The 19,409-nt window shown below is 41.7% G+C and overlaps 1 protein-coding gene and 1 pseudogene across 5 annotated transcripts in view; both read right to left on the bottom strand.

Annotated features, from left to right (window-relative positions):
• Positions 1-9,929: 9,929 nt before the first annotated feature.
• hlcs (holocarboxylase synthetase (biotin-(proprionyl-CoA-carboxylase (ATP-hydrolysing)) ligase)) overlaps positions 9,930-19,409 on the bottom strand; it is a 69,204-nt gene continuing 59,724 nt past the window's right edge. For 4 of the 5 annotated variants that reach the window (XM_028466097.1, XM_028466101.1, XM_028466099.1 and 1 more), the window contains 5 exons: positions 19,269-19,336; positions 18,956-19,116; positions 11,773-11,887; positions 10,934-11,147; positions 9,930-10,403 (listed from right to left, as the gene is read on the bottom strand). In XM_028466097.1, coding sequence (XP_028321898.1) covers positions 10,232-10,403; positions 10,934-11,147; positions 11,773-11,887; positions 18,956-19,116; positions 19,269-19,336 — 730 coding nt within the window. In that variant the 3' untranslated portion in view covers positions 9,930-10,231. The remainder of the gene's footprint in view (positions 10,404-10,933; positions 11,148-11,772; positions 11,888-18,955; positions 19,117-19,268; positions 19,337-19,409) is intronic. The other variant, XM_028466098.1, reaches the window with a different exon arrangement.
• Positions 14,731-14,848, bottom strand: LOC114476264 (uncharacterized; annotated as a pseudogene).

Genomic DNA, 19,409 nt, shown 5'->3' with positions numbered 1-19,409 from the left:
CATGTCTAACCGGCATCCTCCCCCGCCATCGGAGCCAACTCACCACCAGGTGGTGATCAGTTGACAGCTCCGCCCCTCTCTTTACCCGAGTGTCCAAGACATGCGGCCACAAGTCCGATGACACGACTACGAAGTTGATCATCGAACTGCGGCCTAGGGTGTCCTGGTGCCAAGTGCACATATGGACACCCTTATGCTTGAACATGGTGTTTGTTATGGACAATCTGTGACGAGCACAGAAGTCCAACAACAAAACACCGCTCGGGTTCCAATCAGGGGGGCCGTTCCTCCCAATCACGCCCCTCCAGGTCTCACTGTCGAGGTGAGACCGACTATATCTAGTTCAAACTTCTCCACTTCGCACACAAGCTCAGGCTTCTTCCCCACCAGAGAGGTGACACTCCACGTCTCTAACGCTAGCTTCTGTAGCCGGGGATCAGATCGCCAAGGCCCCCGCCCTGGACGACTGCCCGATCCACATTGCACCGGCCTCATATGATTCCTCCTGCGAGTGGTGGGCCTACGGGAGGGCGGGCCCACGTCGTCCTTTCGGGCTCTGCCCGGCCGGGGCCCGTGGGCAAAGCCCCGGCCACCAGGCGCTCGCACTCGAGCCCCAACTCCGGGCCTGGCTCCAAGGTAGGGCCCCGGTAGCGCCAATCCGGGCGACGTGAACTGCCTTTGTTCAATAGCCATATATGTACACGAAAAAACAAAGGCGTTTAAATAATCATATTGGATATTATTATTATCAGCGTATCTAAACGCATTAACGTGTGCATTAATGCATGTTAGTGGATCATCTCCCGCTAAACTAGTAGAATAAGTGATCATTAGCAGATAACAGATGAGGCTAGGATATGCTAACATTACTGGATAAAGTTAGCAACGCACAGCGTTAAACACAAAGTTCAATTTTATTTATGCCATTTTCTCCAACGATGTGGAATTAGGGAAAATACTTTTAAACGTGATTTATATTGCTGTTGTAAATTAAATAAATATAATAATAGAACATAAAAAGTGCAAATAAAAAATCAAATTTCTATTTTTATTGTTGTGAAATGTGTTTCAGGTAGGGCAGCTCAGTGCGTGAATGTGAGTGACGTAGTGTGTGCACCCGGCTGCGCACGCAGGTGTGTGTGAAAAGGAAGCTACGGAGGAGAGAGGTGTGTGTATGCCGATGAGAGTCCTGCACGGTGACTGGGATAGATAGTGAGGCTATGTTCATAGGGCGGAAAGAAAATAAAGTGCAGCTCTGAGACAACCACAAGGCCTGTTCTTTATACGCAGTGGTGACGGCACCAACTTTGACGGGCGTGAGGTATACGGGAGTTAATCCCGGAGGAGAAGCAGCCTCCGGCCCTGGAGGATACATATCTCCCCTGTGTCTTTCAACCACGGTTGGGGTACTGAACCGGAAAGGTTTTAACCCTGGCGACCACAAAGGGACCCTCACATTATTAAAGGAGAGGTGAGCAGCATAAATAAGAGGACAATAACTGTGATACATCAGTATCAAAATATTAGCGTTGCTAAGGTAATCCAAAATGGCATCTGCTCCCTACTTTCCCGATGTGTATGGACAAGAAACTAACTACTCAAACCTGTTTATGTCACTAAACATTGTCCAGGACAATGAAAAAAGTACTGTGGGGGCCTATGAACACGAGACTGAGATCAAATGTGAACATTATGACCATTTCTGTGTGATGAATGATGTGCTAACACACTGGCAAATGGAGAACATTTGTTCGCGCCATTCGACTGTCCTGCCTGAAGACCCTGTAGGAAGCCCAGGTGTTAATATGCTCCCCTATAATGCTCCAAACATGTCATTAAATGTCCAGTCTGCAGACACAAATCCCTTTGCCACTGCTCATATGGGAAGTTTTCTACAAAGCACACCAGCTACTTTTAAACCAGAAGCAAATATAATATTGGAAGCGTGCTTGCTTCCAATATTATACTCTTGTGTTAACCCAGAGCAAAACATAGCTGTTCCTCAATCGCCGAGCCATTACATAATCTGACAAAGAAAAATGCTCGCTTCCAGTGGCAAGCTGAACATCAAGCCGCCTTCGACATGCTCAAGAACCGCCTCACCACCGCTCCTGTCTTAGGTTACCCACTGGACCATGGCGAAATTATCCTCGACACCGATGCCAGTGACTCAGGCATTGGCACTGTCCTGTCACAAATGCAGGATGGCGCAGAGCGTGTGTTGGCGTATGGTAGCCGCAAACTAGCCAAACCCAAACAGAATTATTGCACTACAAGACGAGAACTACTAGCCATTGTCAATTTCACCTCTCATTTTCATCAGTGGCTCCAAAAACACACAAAATTACTCCAAAAAACATTCATTACAGAAAAATACACCAAACAACAAAAAACATATGAAAATGACTCAAAATACACAAAACTAAATATTTATACAAAAATACACAAAATAACAACAGAAATGCACAAAACTACACTAAAAAAGATACAAAAATAGACAAAAATATTCCAGAATTACACTGCAATGGCAACAAAAGACAATAATTATACAAAAAATGCACAAAAACACAACAGAAAGATACAAAACTACACATAATGACTCCAAAAACATATATTACGGAAAAATACATCAAACAAAAAAAAATATAAAAATGAGTAACAAACACAATTAAAGCCGCGAGCGGCGTCATAGGTTCCGATGAAGTGGCCGGGGGCGGTAACCCACGGTCACGTATACCACTGTTGGGGATTTGGGAATCGGCCTGGAGTTGTAAGTGTTTTCGTATAACGGCGTAGCTATGGCGATGGATTTTCCTGTGTCATGATAGGCCCCTCCCACTTTTCACAGCCTGCTCTTTTTGCCATAGCAATGTGTTTCCATCTAATAAGATTCATCCTACAGTGTTTTGAAGTCAACACGACATGTCGTCTGTCCGCTACAGCTGCTCGTGTTGGATGACCACAGAAGCGGCGCCCTCTGAGAACGCAAGGCATTGTGGGTAAATTGGTTATCGTTTGTTGTTTGGGGCTGTACGGTCATCATGTCTATCAAATATGAAGCACTTTGAACTTTGCATTCTGGAGTTGTAAGCGTTTTCGTATAACGGCGTAGTTATGGCGATGGATTTTCCTGTGTCATGATAGGCCCCTCCCACTTTTCACAGCCTGCTCTATTTGCCATAGCAATGTGCTTCCATCTAATAAGATTCATCCTACAGTGTTTTGAAGTCAACACGACATATCGTCTGTCCGTTACAGCTGCTCGTGTTGGATGACCACAGAAGCGGCGCCCTCTGAGAACGCAAGGCATTGTGGGTAAATTGGTTATCGTTTGTTGTTTAGCTCTGAACAGTGATGGTGTTTATCAAATATGAAGCAGTTTGAACTTTGCATTCTAGAGTTATAAGCTTTTTCCTATTACAGCGTGCTGATGGCGAAGGATTCTCCTGTGTCATGATAGGCCCCTCCCACTTTTCACAACCTGGTTTATTTTCCATAGCAATGTGCTTCCATCTAATAAGATTCATCCTACAGTGTTTTGAAGTCAACACGATATATCGTCTGTCCGCTACAGCTGCTCGTGTTGGACGACCACAGAAGCGGCGCCCTCTGAGAACGCAAGGCATTGTGGGTACATTGGTTATCGTTTGTTGTTTAGCTCTGGACAGTGATCGTGTGTATCAAATATGAAGCAGTTTGAACTTTGCATTCTAGAGTTATAAGCTTTTTCCTATTACAGCGTGCTGATGGCGAAGGATTCTCCTGTGTCATGATAGGCCCCTCCCACTTTTCACAACCTGGTTTATTTTCCATAGCAATGTGCTTCCATCTAATAAGATTCATCCTACAGTGTTTTGAAGTCAACACGATATATCGTCTGTCCGCTACAGCTGCTCGTGTTGGACGACCACAGAAGCGGCGCCCTCTGAGAACGCAAGGCATTGTGGGTACATTGGTTATCGTTTGTTGTTTAGCTCTGGACAGTGATCGTGTGTATCAAATATGAAGCAGTTTGAACTTTGCACTCTAGAGTTATAAGCGTTTTCGTATTTATGGCGTGGTGATGGCGAGGGATTTTCGTGTGTCATTATAGGCCCCTCCCACTGACCACAGTCTGTTGTTTCTTCAATAGGAATTTGCTCCCCTCTGTGTAGGTTCATCCTACAGTGTTTTGAAGTCAACACGACATATCGTTTGTCCGCTACAGCTGCTCGTGTTGGACGACCACAGATGGCGAAGAATTTTCCAGTGATATTTTAGGCCCCTCCCACTGACCACAGTCTGTTGTTTCTTCAATAGGAATTTGCTCCCCTCTGTGTAGGTTCATCGTACAGTGTTTTGAAGTCAACACGACATATCGTCTGTCCGCTACAGCTGCTCGTGTTGGACGACCACAGAAGCGGCGCCCTCTGAGAACGCAAGGCATTGTGGGTAAATTGGTTATCGTTTGTTGTTTAGCTCTGGACAGTGATTGTGTGTATCAAAAATGAAGCAGTTTGAACATTGCATTCTAGAGTTATAAGCTTTTTCCTAGAACGGCGTCCTGTTGATGCTAACCGTGTACATGACCTTAAATGACACCGGTCGAAAACACAAGGCATGATGGGAAATGTTTCAAAGCAGTCATGACCAAGCTTGGGCACATGTCCTTTGTGTGAAATTTGAAGCTGATCGAAGTTTGTGTGTCAGAGTTATGGAGATTTGGAATTTTTTGCGTGCTAACGAAAATTAGCATTGCATTTTTGTGGCGGCGCCACGACCAAACCGTGACAGATACGAAAATTCTTTTGATAACTTTTCATCTTCAATGGGTCCTATGTGGTGTTGCCAAGTTTTAAGCGAATCGGATGAATCCCCTCAGACTAGTTCGCGCAGATGCGTTTCGAGGGCGAAACGCCATTTTTGACCTTTGACCCAAGATGGCTGACTTCCTGTTTGGTTTTGGGCGGGGTCACAATGTAACTTTTTGCTCATTCTGGGGCGGAGACTACACGTGGCGATTTTCGTACATATCGGTCAAACCTGGCGGTCGTGCGGTTCCATCGTTTTTTTGGCGGCGAAAACGCACGCTACGCGTGCGTTTTCTGTCCGTTTTTTTTCACGCCACCTAATTATCAAATTTTTCGCCAGGCCTGAGGTGCGTGCAAATTTCGGTGAGTTTTCGGGCATTTTTAGGGGGTCGAATTAGCGATCAAAGGCGGGCGGGGTATAATAATAAAACGATATAATAGCGAAAACAATAGGTTCCTCTGTCCCATTCTGGGACATCGGAACCTAATTAAAGCCGCGAGCGGCGTCATAGGTTCCGATGAAGCGGCCGGGTGCGGTAACCCACGGTCACGTATACCACTGTTGGGGATTTGGGAATTGGCCTGGAGTTGTAAGCGTTTTCGTATAACGGCGTACTTATCGCGAAGGATTTTCCTGTGTCATGATAGGCCCCTCCCACTTTTCACAGCCTGCTCTATTTGCCATAGCAATGTGCTTCCATCTAATAAGATTCATCCTACAGTGTTTTGAAGTCAACACGACATATCGTCTGTCCACTACAGCTGCTCGTGTAGGACGACCACAGAAGCGGCGCCCTCTGAGAACGCAAGGCATTGTGGGTAAATTGGTTATCGTTTGTTGTTTAGCTCTGGACAGTGATCGTGTGTATCAAATATGAAGCAGTTTGAACTTTGCACTCTAGAGTTATAAGCGTTTTCGTATAACGGCGTAGTTATGGCGAGGGATTTTCCTGTGTCATGATAGGCCCCTCCCACTTTTCACAGCCTGCTCTATTTGCCATAGCAATGTGCTTCCATCAAATAAGATTCATCCTACAGTGTTTTGAAGTCAACACGACATGTCGTCTTGCCGCTAGAGTTGCTTGCGTAGGACGGCCCAAGAAGCTGCGCCCTCTGAGAGCGCAAGGCATTGTGGGTGTTTTTGGTTTTCGTTTGTTGTTTGGGGCTGTACGGTCATCATGTGTATCAAATATGAAGCACTTTGAACTTTGCATTCTGGAGTTGTAAGCGTTTTCGTAAAACGACGTAGTTATGGCGAAGGATTTTCCTGTGTCATGATAGGCCCCTCCCACTGGCCATGATGGGTAATTTGGTCATCGAGCGTTGTTTATGGATGGACAATCATCGTATGTATCAAATATGAAGCAGTTTGAACTTTGCATTGAAGCGTTATAAGCATTTTCCTATTATAGCGTGCTGATGGCGATGGATTCTCCCGTGTCATTATAGGCCCCTCCCACTGATCACAGCCTGTTTTTTCTTCTATAGCAATTTGCTACCCTCTGTGTAGGTTCATCCTACAGTGTTTTGAAGTCAACACGACATATCGTCTGTCCGCTACAGCTGCTCGTGTAGGACGACCACAGAAGCGGCGCCCTCTGAGAACGCAAGGCATTATGGGTAAAATGGTTCTCGAGTTTTGTTTATGGCTGTACGGTCATCATGTGTATCAAATATGAAGCAGTTTGAACTTTGCATTCTAGAGTTATAATCTTTTTCCTAGAACGGCGCGCTGTAAATGCTAACCGTGTACATGACCTTAAATGACACCGGTCAAAAACACAAGGCATGATGGGAAATGTTTCAAAGCAGTCATGACCAAGCTTGGGCACATGTCCTTTGTGTGAAATTTGAAGCTGATCGAAGTTTGTGTGTCAGAGTTATGGAGATTTGGAATTTTTTGCGTGCTAACGAAAATTAGCATTGCATTTTTGTGGCGGCGCCACGACCAAACCGTGACAGATACGAAAATTCTTTCGATAACTTTTCATCTTCAATGGGTCCTATGTGGTGTTGCCAAGTTTTAAGCGAATCGGATGAATCCCCTCAGACTAGTTAGCGCAGATGCGTTTCGAGGGCGAAACGCCATTTTTGACCTTTGACCCAAGATGGCTGACTTCCTGTTTGGTTTTGGGCGGGGTCACAATGTAACTTTTTGCTCATTCTGGGGCGAAGACTACATGTGGCGATTTTTGTGCAAATCGGTCAGACCTGGCGGTCGTGTGGTTCCATCGTTTGTTTTGGCGGCTAAAACGCACGCTATGCTATGCGTGCGTTTTCTGTCCGTTTTTTTTCACGCCACCAAATTATCAAATTTTTCGCCAGGCCTGAGGTGCGTGCAAATTTCGGTGAGTTTTCGGGCATTTTTAGGGGGTCGAATTAGCGATCAAAGGCGGGCGGGGTATAATAATAGGAAATAAAAGCGAAAACAATAGGTTCCTCTGTCCCATTCTGGGACATCGGAACCTAATAATTAGACAAAAGATGCACAAAAACACAACAGAAAGATACAAAAATACTCCTTATGGTCCCGCATGAATGCACACTTCTGACGGGCACTGTACTAGTCTAACTAAAAAGCAAGGGTGGTCTGTGTGTGTGCGTGCGGAGCAAATATCTCCCCGACGCGTTGCAGTATGACCTGAAACTTGGTCAACGGGTTCCAAATATCCCAAGTGTGTGTATCTGTTATTTTGGAGTAATTTGGTCATTTCAAAATTTTTATTTTTATTTTATTTCACTTCTGGATGACCCCGAAATGAAACCTATTCATCTTTTGACCTCAGGGTGTGAGGGGGCGCTAGCGCACCATCTATATCTATTTCACTACACAGCTCCTCACCCGAGCAAAAGTCACGCTGTCCAAACGAAAATTGTCAAAATGACAACAGAAATGCACAAAACTACACAAAATCCAGTATTACACTACAATGGCAACAAAAAACTATAATTACAGAAAAAATGCAAAAACAAAATTTTTTTTTACAAATGAGTAAAAAAAACAAACACATTTATCATGCACGTCCCATAGAATTAAACCAGGTAAATCGCACACACTATTTTACTTTGCACCCGCAAATAAACCCCTTCATAACAGTAACAGAGTATGTACACCACTTTGTACATCTAACCTTCAAAACACGTACTCATTTGGCCATAAATGACAACTCTATTACACTACAATGGCAACAATAGACTATAAAAAACAACAGAGAGATACAAAGATACACGACTCCAAAAAACATACATTACAGAAAAATACACCAAACGACAAAAACATGAAAATGACTCAGAATACACAAAAATAACAAAAAAAAAAAAACAATTATACAAAAAATGCCCAAAAAGACAACAGAAAGATATAAAAATATGCATAATGACTCCAAAAAACATACATTACAGAAAAACACACAAAAAGAGTATAAAAAAACAACAAACACATTTATCATGCACATGTCCCATGAAATGAAACCAGAGAAATCACACACACTATTTTACTTTGCATTAAGCCCCTTTATAACAGTACAGAGTATGTACACCTCTTTGTACATCCAACCTTCAAATATATTCTCATTTGGCCATAATTGACAACTATACTTATGCTCCCACATGAATACATACTTCCGACGGGCACTGTACTAGTATATAAAATGTTCTTCAACAGGATAGGTGAAATTCAGAGACAAATATCACTGTAGGGCTACATTGTATGACATTACATCAGTGGTTCCTAACTTTTTTGGGTCGTCACCCCATTTTAATATCACAAACTAGATTTACATTGAAAAAGTGAAAGTATAGAATACAGTTAAGATTGTTTTGAGTGTTGTGTAATTTATTTCTTGTAAAGAGTCTGAGCTTTTTTTTGAAAGGTGCTGTATAAAACTGAAGTATTGTTAGATTGAAAAAATATATATATGTATTTTTATTCATTTCTTTTGATCAATATTTTTGTGTATTTGTATTTCAGTGCTTTCAATGTGTTGCAATGGTTACTTGAAGCATTTGATTTTATGATGGCAGTGTGTAATGCCTGCAATAATTATGTATGCACAGGCATTTTATTTTCATATAATCTGTTCAGATAAGTATTTAAACTGACAATAGGACAAATTATTTTTTCTTATTTTTGTGTATCATCAGTAACTCAGGGTGATTTATCCTTAATGTTCTCACTTACAGTTGTTACAATGCCATCATTATCTTGTAATGGTTACTTTGAGACTTCTACACAGTAGTTTCAGTGAAAAGAAACTTCTTGCACTTTATTTTTATGATGGCAGTGTGTAACACTGCATTTTCTTTTTTCCAGTGAAAATGTTCAAAAATCCTAATAATAAATAGAATGTTTTGAAGCAAATAGTTTTGACTCAATTTGTCTTCTGAATGATCAATATCTTCTGATGAACATATACAGCAACTTGCTTTTACATCTCTACATTTAATTTTGATATTAACTGGGTAGAATATCATGATATATTGCGGTATCGTATCGTGACCCAAGTATCGTGATACGTATCTTATTGGAACATCCTTGCCAATACTCACCCCCACTCATGACCTCAAGGTGGAAAAACACTGCATCACATTGTTTTTTAAGTGTGAAGCAGTAGGGGGTACCTGACACAGAGGTAGGTAAAGAAGAGATGTGGAGGACTTTCTTCACCCCAGGCGGTGGCTGAAGAAAGAAGCTATGTTCCATGCCAAGGAGGAAGAGGGACGAGATCATGGCTGGACCTGGCGGACCCTGGACCCTGATTGTTCGAACACTGGTCTTTGCACGTTTAGAAAAGGTGTCCACTCCAGACCACAGCTGTGCTAGTTGAGAGCCTTGTTTTACTAGCGTATATACAGTATATGTACTTGATATTCTCATTGATTCATATTCTGTTTGTTTAAAGTCTGTTGTTAAACGATTGATTGATTCAAGCAAAGTAAAATCTCTGTCTCTTTGATAAATCTCAGGTTTGAACAACTAGCAGATTAAGTTCTTCTTTGCTAGCAAAAAGTAAAGAGGAGAAAAATGCACTGTACAAAACATTACAACAGTAAAAGAGAAGCAATATTCAGGAATAAATACAGTCAGTAATAGGGCAGAGGCAACATGGCAAGCAAGATAATGAGGGCTATGACAAATTATGTTTTTGGAGATCCTTCCAATTTTTATGACAATGGGAACAGTACAACCAAAATAACCTAATAAACTAAACAAGTGCTACAAAGCTTAATTCTGATAATAATAGTGCACATTAGTAGACATAGAGCAGGAAGTCATCGTTAGATGTTTTCAGAGCCATTAAGCTGAGACTATGTCAGACATTACTTGTTGAACTAGTGTTAACCAACAGCTTGTCTTCCAGCTAATATTAAAACATGACTGTTTGAAACAAAGATATGTTCATTTGATGTTTTGTTAAAACTAGCATGTTCATCCATGGATCCTACTTCTGCTTTATTACCACTAAGTTTTTCAGCATGTCAAATGAGTTTCCATCTGGCTCCACCGAGACCACGCCCTTCTCCTTGCTATACACTTGTAGGAATCCATTATGGTCCAGACCCACTACTTGAACTTCAAGGCCGTCCTCACACCACAGACGCACCTGAGTGCCGCTATCATCAGAGCACAAAGAGCAAGAGTTAGAAAGTGTTGTAGTTCAAAATATTCAAACACCCGAAAATATGTATTACAAAGCAGACAAAATATTAACATTTTGCAGGCCATGAGGTGGTGCTGCAGCCCAAGGCCGATGGTTAAGAAGCACTGATGTATATGACACAGGCCTGTAATTAAATAATCATTAACCTAACAATAGTCATTAACTTAATGCTGCTTAGACTGAGCGCGGTATTTATAATGTTAACCTTAGCAATTTTGGTTGAAGCCGATATCAATTAAGAAACAATTCTGATTTAAAAATAAATTGTGGTATGTACTGTATATATATTTGTATATTTATAAGTCAATAATTAAACTAGCAATGTCCTGGTTTTGGTACAGTTTTAAACAGCTATACTGTATACTATATGCAGGTTGATAATTAATTTGGTTAATTTCCATCCATCTATATTTTCCTTTTTATATATTTTATCCAAGTAATAAAATGTTCCCTTTCGGATAAACCAGGGTCAGCTTTACAGACCTGTGCAGCCACCTCTTATAGTAGAGCGGCAGAATAAGTTCGGGTCCTCTTCGTTGGAAACTACTGATAAGGGCCTCCAAGCAAGTGACAGTGCGGGCTATGAGCTGGGCACAGCTGAGTGGTGCTAGGCTGCAGTTCTGTTGCTTGTTGTACAGTTGAATCAGGTCATTGATGCACACTGTAGGACTGCTGTTTGTCACATTGAATCCACAACCTGGAAGCATACCATCGTAATCAAATATAAAAGACAGAAACTAAAAACAGATAAAGAGCAAATGTAGGCCTCATAAGTCAATAAATCAAAGGAAATTGACTCTCAAACAAATGTGGAAGTTTGAAATTGCCGCTCATAAGTCTGTTTTGGTCTCCATTTAGTTCATTGACATTGTTGAAGAACTTTCACACAGTGGATTGTGGAGTCCCATAGACAGATGCTGTCCATTCTTACTTTGATTTCCCGTGTTAAAATCCAGCTGAAATTAAATATCTCACGGAGTGAGGTGTGATCACGGGGAACACAGGGAATTAAATAAAACAAAAATCTTTTCAGGCCAATCACTGTCCTCCTTGTCTGGCAAAGAAATCATTGTTAGAAAAAGGTAAACTATGCATCCTACAATGTAATGTGTGAAACTTTTCAGACAATGTCAATAAACCAAGTGTTAAAAGTGGAGATCAAAACAGATTTTAGTGCGTCAATTTCAAACTTTTATATTTGTTTGTGACTTAAATTATCTTTCATTTACTGATCCATGAGGCCTATACCGTGTCTTTATCTGATTAAAAAATATTGTCTCAAGCAGCTTTTAAGAATAAAACCTCCTCAGTAGAAATTTTACCTATAAGTGTATAAAAGGTTGATCCCATGACTGTAGAAGTCACTAACACTCCCCCGATCTTCATCACGTTCTTGTAGTAGATGTCATTGGGCCACTTCACTCTTAAGTCTATATCCTGATGAAGGCAGAATTAAATCAAATCAATATTTATTTATAACAACCCCCGTCCACAAACCCCGTCCACCGCACACAGACACAGGTTAAATTAAGGACAATGGCACATGGCTGGGTACAGAGAATCTAGGTAAGGAGACATCACAAGAAGCCGTCGGTACAGGGAGCAGACGACAAACCATGGGCACAGGGCTACGAGACAGCAGCACTGCAGCGACGGCCCATCACAGCCCCTAGTGCAGAGGGCTCCCTCCGAGGAAACACTGGGATAGTAATCCTAAAACTATAAAAACAGGACAAACGGAAATTCTAAAACTTTAAAAAACAGGAATAAACCATAGTTAGTGTTGGCAGCATCCACCACCCCAGCCCAACAGAGCTAGGACAGACTTAACCGATCTAAGACTATCTCTGCAGGGCAAAATTGCTTGGAAACCATTCCAATCAAGGTTAATCAGTGATTACATGCGCACCTGGAGCTTTTAAGTCCGCACATGGGCCACCAGACATGCAAACACCAAAGGCGTGACAAAGGTGACAAAAAAAAAATCCATCATACGGGATCCTCTCCCAGAGAATCTTTTTGATTTTAACACATACATTAAGCAATCTTGAACATTCTGAAGAGTACACTAAGGAAAAATACACTATTTTCTTCAAGCAAAAAAAATATGTATTCACGCCACTCAAATTGTGGTTTGTGAAAAACAACAAAAATATATATGAGAAGAATTGTGATGTAAAAGTACTTAACATTTGTACAGTTATTCACTTTGTTACTTAACACCACTGCTGCTGAGCTACTGGTTTGATAGTCCTTTAACAGTTTCCATCATGTGCCTCGTTTCTTTCCTCTTTTGGTCAGGACAAGCCTCTCAAGCTTTCTCCACTGCTTTTGCTTTGTTCTCAGCTGCACTGCACTTTCATCATAGGGTTCTTTTTTTCTAATATGAATTTTATATAGCTAAGTGCTTTGCGATGACTGTTGTATTCTAAAGTTGAATTGAACTGTAATAACTGGCAAACATTAACAGAACTTACATAGGGCACAATAAAACACATTTTATTTTTTTCCAAGCTCCATTTTTTTCTTCTAATTCTGTGTTTTCCACATTATTATTATTATTATTTTTAAATTGTATCTATTTTTTTTCAGAAAATATTGGTTTTCAACTCCTATCAGTAAAGAAAATGCATAATCAAAAAAAGAAAACCATAATTAAACAGTGTAAGCTCCAATTGAAAGGTAGCTATAGATTGTACTGACATGGATTATTCTTACTGCTCCTTTTTCATTATTTATAATCATATGTCAAATAAAGATGAATGAATGTCACCATATTTCTCCTCAGGGATCAATGGTTTACTGAATATGAGCAGATTTACAAAGTTTTGAACAACTTCATTTAAAATAACCTAATTTAAATTATCCTGATGATATCATTCCAGATGATTAGACAAAAATAAATAGACAAGATGCATCAGTTACTTCACCACTAGGGGCCAGAATATTAGAAGCTATCAACTTATCATGAACCTATGATTTTTCAGACTCTACAATCTCTGGAATCAGTCTCGTCCACAAAAACACACAACTTGTTCCCACAGATCTTGTATAGCTCTGATGAGATGTTCATACTAAACACTCTGAGCACGTGAAGCTGACGGAGGCTGCTCAGCCCCTCCCTCCTAGTTTGTAGCTTCACCAGAAACGGGTGTAGCTTCACAGACACCAACGTTAAGCGGGAACTGCTTGGCTCTGTATTTAGGAGTGCGTGATGAGTTGCATTGTTTTTTTTATTTTTTGGCAGTTTATTCGGTGTTATTGTGCTGCTAGTGATCAATAAAAGGGTCTTTGTGGCTCCACTTATTTTGACCCATTATTGTTTTTCTTGTAAAACTATTGAAAAAAATAAATGGTTTACATTGCCTGGTCTATATTACCCAGGCCTAATGTAACCAAAGCAGTAACGTTTTATCTTGTAAAGGATATTATTGTCCAAACTGTGTGAAATGAAGGGTTCAAACACTGCTTAAAGTAGGATTTTATTAACATGAGTGTGTTACTTCAATAACAAATGGACATCATGAGACTGATCTGCTGCCTTGTTATGTAGCAAGTGTTGCTAATGCTACACCACTTTAGTTTAACAAAGTAAAAAGACTGTGTGTGACTATAAGAACTTGTCAGCCCTTTTGTTTGATGTTATTTGTACTTGGAACCAGTTTGATAAATTGCTTACATACCATTTTAAAAAATATTTGAAAATGACCTTATATTCCTTTTTTCCATTTAGGGTGATGATTTTAAGTAGGTGAATTGGTTTGTTTTATTGGTAAATAACTTTAAAATAGTATAAATGATTTGAATGAAAAAAATTCTGATGTGATCATGATTTTACAAAGAATAAATCGTGATATGATTTTTTTCCTCATATTGCCCATGTTGTGTGTCTGTGACTAAAACTCTTATTCAGCTACTAACAGTGTTATGAACACTGCTCGTAGCTGAATTGGACTTGTAGGTTATATCAGCATCAATACATAGTAAATGAACCAAATGCCTTAATAATGCATCAGTTTTATATAGCGCTTTATCATAGACACTCAAAGTCGCTTTACAGAATTAAGGCATTATTCTTTCACTCCACACTTAGTGGTGGTAAACTACTATTGTAGCCACAGCTGCCCTGGGGCAGACTGACGGAAGTGAGGCTGCCATAGTGCGCCATCGGCCCCTCCGACCACCACCAACACTCACTCACACACTACATTCATACTAGGCAATGTAGGTGAAGTGCCTTGCCCAAGGGCACAATGACAGATACCACTGTGACTGCCACCCCACTGTGGCACCTGGAATTCTCAGTGGTCTCCCATCCAACTACTAACCAGGCCCAGACCTGCTTAGCTTCCGAGATCTAACGGGATCGGGCAATGACAGGCTGGTATGGCTACAATGGCCTTGTCTAATCTAATGTTCATTTAAACTGTTCTTATTTGATTATTTTTGTATGTAATAGTGTATTTCTATGGACCTTGTGTCTGCTGCTAAGACATTCATTCAATCAAAAATAACTTGATTTTTTAATGTTTTTTACATGATTTGCTTTTTAATTACTTCCTTTCTGTTGCAGACAAGAACAGCTGAGGTAAAGGTAGAACTGCCTTGGGCCAAAGTGTTTTAAGTGGGAGCCCCTGCCTCTGACATCAAGGCATCAAAATCTGCGACAAACACCTACAATGTGAGACATGTCCCCAGCTAAATGATGGAGAGTTGGTTGAAATGGAATATTGACAAATAAATGTATTTTGTCAAAATTCTTGTTAGTTTTCATTTCTAATTTCTGGTTAATTAAAACTAGCATTAGGAGGCCACAGTGCAGGGAGAGCCGCTGGCATAGAGGTGAGGACATCTGTCTTAAGGTATAAATCAACGATAAAACCGGCCAAAAAGGAGGAATGTAAAAAGAGAGGGCATTGTTACACCTAGGTGGGGGGGGGGCACAGGAAGGAGAGACTCGAAATGGTAAATGGAAAAGGTGGGGAAGAGGTGATTGTTTTAAAGTGATTGTGTTATGTACTAAAGCCAGTCTGGTGACAAGTGTGAAGCTTGGGTATAATGGACAGAGAGAAGGTGTGAGTGTTAATACCTAAAACAGGTATTTGGGATCAACGTGTCTAGGATTAAGCCCAGCACGAGTTTTATCCCATAGCCCAAGGCATGCCAGTGCATCGTAGGCCAATGTATGTGCAAAAACCGTTACTGCAAACCCAAAGGCTGCCCCGGAACCGAAAATGGAGCCAGGCCAGCAGAAAGAGCGGGGGCCAAGGAGCCCCAGGCCACCACCCCACGGCCGAGCAACCCAGACGTCCCCAAGATCCCAAGCCAAGAGGCAGCCACCATATTCATACCCGAGAAAGCCCCAAGGAGCTGAGGACCCACCGCACCCCAACCAATATCCACCCCCCGAGGGGAGGGCCCAGAAAGCCCCCTGCCTGAGACCCTAGCGGAGGAGCCAAGGCCCAAGCCCAGCAGACGGCCAGAGCCGCGTTGAACGAGCAGACACCTGGCACCCGCCCGCGGGCCCAGAGCCAACAGGGACTGAACCCCAGGCCGGAAGGACCCGGAATAGAAGCAGCAGCTCACCCGGGAACGATGACCACATCCCCAGTCGCCCCGCCGGCCTCCAGGCGCATTGACCGAGCCCCCCCAGAGCACTCCAGATCACCCTTTATCGATGCCGCCCGCGCGATGAGCCTTAGTTGTTGCTAAAGTCAGTAAAAGTCACTAACCCTAATCCGCACACTGCAGGGACCACCCCGAGGGCAACCAGGAGACAAGACAAGCATCAAGCTCCACTCAAAAGGAAGAGGCACCCCATGCCCTGCCAGGCCGACACTGCCCGGAGAGAACCCGCGAAGAGAGCCCCCAGCAATAACCCTCCACGCACCCCCAAGACCCACTGCCACGCCCGACCATCCTGATGTATTTGTACTCTACACGGCAGGCCAACCATCAACAGAGGGGCCACCTGACAGGCCCAAATGCAGGGGTGGAAAGTAACAAATTACATTTACTCTCGTTACTGTAATTGAGTAGCTTTTTTGTGTAATTCTACTTTTTTGAGTACTTCTTAAAATCTGTAATTTTGCTTTTACTTTAGTAAATTTTGAAATACGTAGATTCCGTTACAGAGTAAAATAAATTCTGCACGCGGACAGAAGTCTGCTTTATTTGTGCTATTGAAAGTGGCCTAGAGCTGTTGTTAGGATAGAGCCAATAGAATGTGTATATGTCTATGGCCTGCTCTGTGATTCATGTGACGTCACTCACATTGCTGCATCGCGACAAAGCAAGAGCGCTGAATTCTGATGGAGAGCAGGAAACTTGAGAATCTGCCATCTGAAATTATCATAAAGCCCATGTTTTGTGGAGTTTACGGCTGCTCCACACTTTCTAACCGAATAAAAAGAAAAGAAATTTTATAGAGTACTGAAGATTGTTGTTCACAAAAGTGAGAAATGTAAAAAGCTCACAGAACAACGCTGTAAAAAGTGGATTTTAAACCTACGTCTGCCGTCGGGAGGAGCATAGTCTGCTGATGCCCGTGTCTGCAGCAACCACTTAGCGAGCTAACTTTGTTTTTGTGGCTGTGTTTATATAGCATTAGGTTTTGTGCGACTCAGAGCAGAGCGTTCTTGTGCCCCCCGTGCACCTCGTCCTCCAGCAGTGCCAGATTAGTCACTGTGTGTCTTTACGCATTGTGTGCGCGTTTCTTTTTCTAACAGCTATAGTTGTTGCAGCCAATTAAGCAGCAGTTTTGCACAATGATCATGTGATTTTCATTACAATTATTATTATTATTATTGTTAATATAAAACTGTATTTCTAGGTGCGCGCACATGGCAAGGCAAGGCAAGGCAAATGTATTTGTATAGTGCAAGGCAACTCAATGTGCTTTACATGATAAAACATTCAACAGCTTAAAATCAATAAGAACATTCAAAATCATCAGTAAAATGAATTAAAATCATCAACAAACACATTATATCAACAACATGACCAAAAATCTCTCTCTCAATCATACGCAGTAGAGAAAAAAAGTGCCTTTAACTTTAATTTAAAAATGTTCACATTGGATGCTGACTTCAGCTCTGCTGGCAGTTTGTTCAACTTCTTCCACAACTAAATGCAGCATCACCATGTTTACGGTGAGATCTGGTCTCCACTATCTGACCTGTATCCATAGATCTGAGAGACCTGCTGGGTTCATACCTGACTAACATTCTGGACCAAACCCATTCACAGATTTATACACCAGCAGCAGAACTTTTAAGTCTATTCTGAGGCTGACTGGGAGCCAGTGTAAATACTTTAAAACTGGAGTAATGTGTTCTGACCTCTTTGTTCTGGTTAAGACCCAAGCTGCAACGTTCTGAACCAGCTGTAGCTGTTTGATGCTCTTATGGGGGATTCCTATTAGAAGACCATTACAATAGTGCAGTCTGCTGGAGATAAAAGCATGGACCAGTTTCTCCTGATCTTATATGTCTATTTCACTGTGCCAAGATAGATGTGCCAAGCTTGTGGCTTCATATTCCAAAAGACTTGAGGCCGTAATTGCTGCCAAAGGTGCCACAACAAAGTACTGAGCAAAGGCTGTGAATACTTATGTACATGTTATATTTTCATTCTTTATTTCTAATAAATTTGCAAACATTTAAAAAAAATATTTTTCATGTCATTATGGGGTATTGTGTGTAGAATTTTGAGGAAAAAAATTAATTGAATCCCTTTTGGAATAAGGCTGTAACATGATGAAATGTGGGAAAAGCGAAGCACTGTGAACATTTTCCGTATGCACTGTATAGAAGGACGGATGAGCCAGTCCTCATGAAAAAAACAATGTCCAGCTCCATCCGGAGCTTGAAGAAGACGTGAAGTGATGACGTAACCGACAATTGTCAACAAATACATTTGTCGGTGACAAATTCTGTTATCAATTTTTGTCGACAACGTCGACTAATTGTTGCACCTTTACTCCGCATTGGCCTGCCATGCACTTGCTGGTAGAGATTTACCGGCTGCTGTGCACCTGCCCCTGGCACAGGCGAAGGGCTCGGACTTCCACCCTCACCCAGAGCGCTTGGCCTGAGTGGCACAATCTGTCGGCCGTGGGTCTCTCACAGCGTGTGATTTCCATTATACAGAGCGCTCAGGCTTCCTCCACTAGATCTCTGTATGACTGTTCATTTGTTGCATGTCTTACACACCTCTTTAAAGGGAAAATTATTTTCTTGAAAAAAACAACATAAATCTAATTTTCTGAAAGTGCACTATAAAACACTTTCTTGTTCTTTCCTATTTTCAATTCAAATAAGGAGATCTAAGCAGGAGCTAGGGAAACATTGGCTTGAAATCATCCGTCTAAGTAATTCTGCGTTACTGTCACTACACACTTCACTTGTAAAATGTGGAGTAGTAAGATTTTAAAAATGGCTGATGCATAAATAAGTGAGGATTAACTGGGGAATTATTGGCCCAGGTTAGAGTTTCGATGGATACCTCATATCCTGGAAGTGTGCGAACAGCCTCTACCACTGCTAGAGCGGCGAGATGCTGCAGGAACGGGATCCTCTGTCCGAGCCTGGAACTTATCTCCACCTGAACCCCAAGAGTAAACATGGCACATCCCACAGGGCTGAGCCAGGAATTCCTACCTCGACCTGCAGCAGAACCAAACACAGACCCTCAACAAAAAACAGTCAGTGATAAAACAAGCTAAAAAAATAATCATCAAATCAACATAACAATGTTTGTCAGAACAAAGCGTATATTAGGCGTTTCAAAGTTTAAATGTGCAAGCAGGGGATCTGACCTCTTCCCTGATTTTGTCGAAGAGCAACAGCCATCACACTCATATCCTTTGGCAAACGCAGAGTCAATCTGAAAAATTACAAAAGTAGAAACGCACTTCACCTTCAATAGGTCTCGTCAGTGCGTTGTTATTGCATTTTTT

The sequence above is a fragment of the Gouania willdenowi genome, chromosome 14 (genome assembly GCF_900634775.1).
Source record: "Gouania willdenowi chromosome 14, fGouWil2.1, whole genome shotgun sequence".
Lineage (NCBI taxonomy): Eukaryota > Metazoa > Chordata > Actinopteri > Blenniiformes > Gobiesocidae > Gouania > Gouania willdenowi.
Note: the sequence above shows the minus strand (reverse complement) of the source record. Positions and strands in the feature narration are given on the sequence as shown.